Raw genomic sequence first — 4,297 nt, 5'->3', positions numbered from 1 at the left:
GTGTATATTTTGTAGTCCTACATACTAGCATATTTCTGATGTAACTACAGGACAATTGCACTAAATGACACAAGATCGCCAATAAACATTTGAAATGGTATTTTCCTATATCAAGAAAATTGCTGAATCTTCCTAGAATATCTCTTTGTGGAAGAAGGGTTTTAAAACTCAATTCTAAAGTCGTATCCAACAACTCCATCAAACATGAGCAAGGGGATAGCAAGGACTATGAATATAACAAGAATCACAATAATGGAGTAAAACGTGAGAGCAGTTGTGACACCATAAAATATTGCAATAATGTTGAAGATAGAGGCTATGACAAAAACTAGTCTAATGTAAAGAATTACTGCTAAATTAACACTCCTTTTCTGGAATCATAATCAAGTAACACAATAGACATAGGATGTTGATAAAAAAATATAATGAGACATCATTTATTTTTCATGTTAATTGTATATGAAATTACCCATTCATTTCCAACAAACTAGCCATAGAAGGATGCTGATGAGTACCTAACAGCAAAAAATTTTTTGAGTATCTATCCATCCTATTCTCAAAATGCAGTGCAGTTGCATTTCAGGTAATTGAATAAGTGAACTTAAATCAACATCAACATCAACATCATTACTTATATCAATGGCACCATTTGGATCACCAAATACATTCACTTCTATGACTTGGTCTCCATTAAAAGAACATCAAATTGAACATGCATAAAAAAGTAATACTTTGTCCCTCCCTTAGCAGGACTCCAATAATCCTCCTCAAACTTCCCAATAAACCCCCAAAATAGAAGGTAATCCAAGTAAAACTGGAAGTAGTAGTCATAGTTAATAGCTTCGTTGAAGCTTGCAACCTCATCAACATATCCATTTTTGGCACAATGTCTCATCAATTTTGTCCTCCCTGAACTTAAATTCATACAAAGCATTGCTAAAATAAAAAGCCACAATAACAGAATTGAAATTCCCATCTTTTTTATGCTTCACTTTACCAATAACTCCTTTTATTCCTTTATTCTTTTTTCTTTTTCTGTCACTATAATGTTTTGAACATCATTGGAGCGATTTATCTCAATATAAATTACATCCAGACATTCAAGATTTGTATCAAAAAGAGTGATAGTGAGAGATAACAAAAACCTAAACACTCACCTTTCACCTTCTGCAATGTGCGAATACAATGATGCTTCATGCAAAACTTGCTTCACTGAATACAACCGGGAGTGCCACGGAGGGGCACTTGTGAAGCTCGACAACTGCGAGTTGAAGGAGATGAAGAGATGATGCAGAAGAGAAGAAAGTGTTTTTGATAGCAAACGGCATCGTTTGGCCTGTTCCCCTTAAACTGTGTCACTTTTCAAATTGCCAACTAAGCATTTAACTGCACACATCAGCAGTGTTATAACGTCTGGTAACTTTTGGATTAACAGAGATTCACGATTCCGAGAGTCAGGGATGCATTTAGTCATTTTAAAAAATGGAGGACTAATCTGAAGCGAGTTGGGAATTTCAAGGACCATTTTGGGCATTAACTCTTTTATTCATGGACTAAAGATTTAGCCCATTGTACACATTGTACACTTAGGCCATTGACAATGGCTCCCTAGCACTACTCAATTAGAATTTTCTCTTTTTCTGTGTCTTTCTGTTGTTATGTTTGCATTCAATTGGCAACATATGAGATGAAAAACATACTACAATAGAGTCCCATGGTTAAAATCAATAAATCATGAATTTTGTACAAAATGATAGCATTGGCTATATATTTGCATTGACTCCTATAATTACTAGAATATAATACATACATAAACTATAATAATATGTTGATTAATGTTAAATTGAAATCTTCAGAGGGCATGATGGTAATGAAGAAATTGGAAGAACAGGGAGGTTCTGACAGTTACAGATTTCAATCATGTAACCGTCAGGGTCATGGAAGAAAAGCTGATCTACTTGGACTCCACCGTCTTCCACAACCGTACTCACATACTTTATGTTCATCTCATCCAGTTTCTGCATTATCACACTCATGTCTGTGCACTGAAACGATATATGATTCTCTTTTGGATTTATGGCTCTTCTTTCCACCGGAATCTTATCTGACTGAAGCAGGTGGATTCCAATTCCGTAGTTGAATAACCAAGCCCCTTCAAAGTTGAAAGAAGAAGGCCTCTTGATGAGGTTGAATCCCAACACATTCTCATAGAACTTCACAGACTCACTCACATCCTTGCATATGAATGACACATGGTTCAGTGCAAGCAAACATGATGATTCTGGTGCCATTGATCTCATGTCTCTCTTTCCCCAAATACCAAGATTATCAATTTCAGAAAGCAACACAAAATTGAACTTATTTATCTAGCTTAATATGCGTTACGGATAAGTACTAATAACAGATACACCTCACCTAAATTTCTATTTTATTATTGTCAACAACCTGTTTCTATTAGGAGGTGCTGTTATTTTTTACCCATCATGTCACCTGTATTCTTACTGTCCTACTGCAAAACAAAACGTTATCCACGTTGTACTACTCTTTTAATAACATTAAAATTCAACTACTCATACTTTTCCATTTTAATTTTACCACCCTTAAATTATTGGAAATAAGTATATTGGTATATCGATATTATAATAAATTTTAATCATTAATCTTAATTAAAATTAATAATTAAAAATCACTAAAATATTAGTGTATCGATGCATTTGAAAATTTTTCTAAATTATTATTATTTTTTATAAAATCACCTATAACTAGTAATGGATACTATATCCAATTATATCTATTCAACAAAATAATAAATGATGGAACGTATAGGTACAGGTGCTGTCTGTGTACTCATTTTTTGGATTTTTTATTTAAATATATAAAATAAATATAATATTTATAGATATAAATATACTTTTTTTTTTACTTTTTACATATTTTGTTGGTACTGCAAATGAGATAATTAATTAATTATAAATATATTTTATTTATACATGAAAAAATATCTCATTTACAGTACCAATAAAAAATATAAAATACAAAAATATAATTTTTTCTGAATATATCTATATCCATAAATATTATATTTATAACTAACCCCTCATTTCTCTCTTCATTTTGATATTTTCTCTTTAGTTTATTTTCATTATTTCATTTATAGCTAATCAACAGTATAGTTGGCCCTCATTTAAGTTATATTACACTGCCTTTTGCGTTTCTGCATCGGTTTAGGCCTATTGCACTTTTAAGTCCACAATTTTTTTTTTGTGACTCAAGTCCACAATTTGATCAAGGGAGCTACAATATGGATTCCAAATATATTTGACTAGCTCATTTATCCGATTAAACAAATATTAAGAAGTTCAGATTTCAACTTGTACATATAATAGCTTATCGTTTAGCTGCAAATTCTTAAATAAAATTTCAATCCACGATAAATTAATTTTTGACCTGTTATATTAAAAAATACCATAAAAAAAATACAGTTAAAAAGCATTGTATTCTTCCAAGAAACTACCACATTTAGTATGGATCAATAAGGGTTAACAGTGAATTAGCAACTGAAAGAATGTTCTTTCTTTTTCTTCTTTTCTCTCAAATTAGAAAAATAAAAAATAAACAAAACAACGAAAAGCAAATAAGGAAGTTCATTTAGGCTTGTCACAATATGGATTTTGGGCACGCTGTCAGAAAAAGAAAATGAGGATACAACCTTGTCCAAAAGCCAGAAAAAGGTTGCTTGAAGTTGTAACTAGGAGCTTATAGGCAAATGTTTCTAAAATCAACAATTTGGTACATTGCATATCCGCCATAAAGTGGCCACGCCTATCTAGCTTAGCTTCTTTAGAAGAAATGCCGACTAACAAAAGTACACTGCCCTAGTTCTACAAAAGGCAGGAGACCCAACTACAAGGTGGGGTGGGGATGGTCTTCAACTCTACTCGTGAGTCATCATCAAACACAATAACGTTAAATAATTAGGCACCGCGAGCCATTTTCATCCTTGGCATTGCCTTTTTCATTTGGCGGGCGCGCTCTTTTGCCTCCTTCTTTCGAATAGCCTCCGCGCTGAGCTTTGCCTCAGCCTCCTCCATCATCTTTTTCCTCTCTGCTTTTCTTCTCTGCATGGCCTCTTGCTGAGCATTTCGGAGTTCTTTTTGAGCCTCTTGAGCAGCCTTTTGTCGGGCCGTCTCCGTCTTGGACCGAGCCTAAATAATGCACAAGGTTCAATCAGAGACCAAAGACAAATAGTATATAAAATTTTCAATCCAAGCATGCATATATTGATAAACCCACCTGA

At 33.3% G+C, this 4,297-nt stretch overlaps 2 protein-coding genes across 2 annotated transcripts in view; both read right to left on the bottom strand.

The window, feature by feature from the left end:
• The window catches only part of LOC107482746 (glyoxylase I 4), a 27,502-nt gene extending 25,202 nt beyond the window's left edge, over positions 1-2,300 (bottom strand). Inside the window, exon 1 of the mRNA XM_052260213.1 lies at positions 2,118-2,300. Coding sequence (XP_052116173.1) covers positions 2,118-2,300 — 183 coding nt within the window. The remainder of the gene's footprint in view (positions 1-2,117) is intronic.
• A 1,326-nt stretch (positions 2,301-3,626) lies between these two features.
• Positions 3,627-4,297, bottom strand: part of LOC107482576 (uncharacterized protein At5g49945) — a 2,109-nt gene continuing 1,438 nt past the window's right edge. Inside the window, 1 exon segment of the mRNA XM_021141394.1 lies at positions 3,627-4,252. Coding sequence (XP_020997053.1) covers positions 3,975-4,252 — 278 coding nt within the window. The 3' untranslated portion in view covers positions 3,627-3,974.

This window comes from Arachis duranensis, chromosome 4 (genome assembly GCF_000817695.3).
Source record: "Arachis duranensis cultivar V14167 chromosome 4, aradu.V14167.gnm2.J7QH, whole genome shotgun sequence".
Taxonomy (NCBI): domain Eukaryota; kingdom Viridiplantae; phylum Streptophyta; class Magnoliopsida; order Fabales; family Fabaceae; genus Arachis; species Arachis duranensis.
The sequence above is the reverse complement of the archived record's forward strand: the minus strand, read 5'-3'. Positions and strand labels throughout refer to the sequence as shown.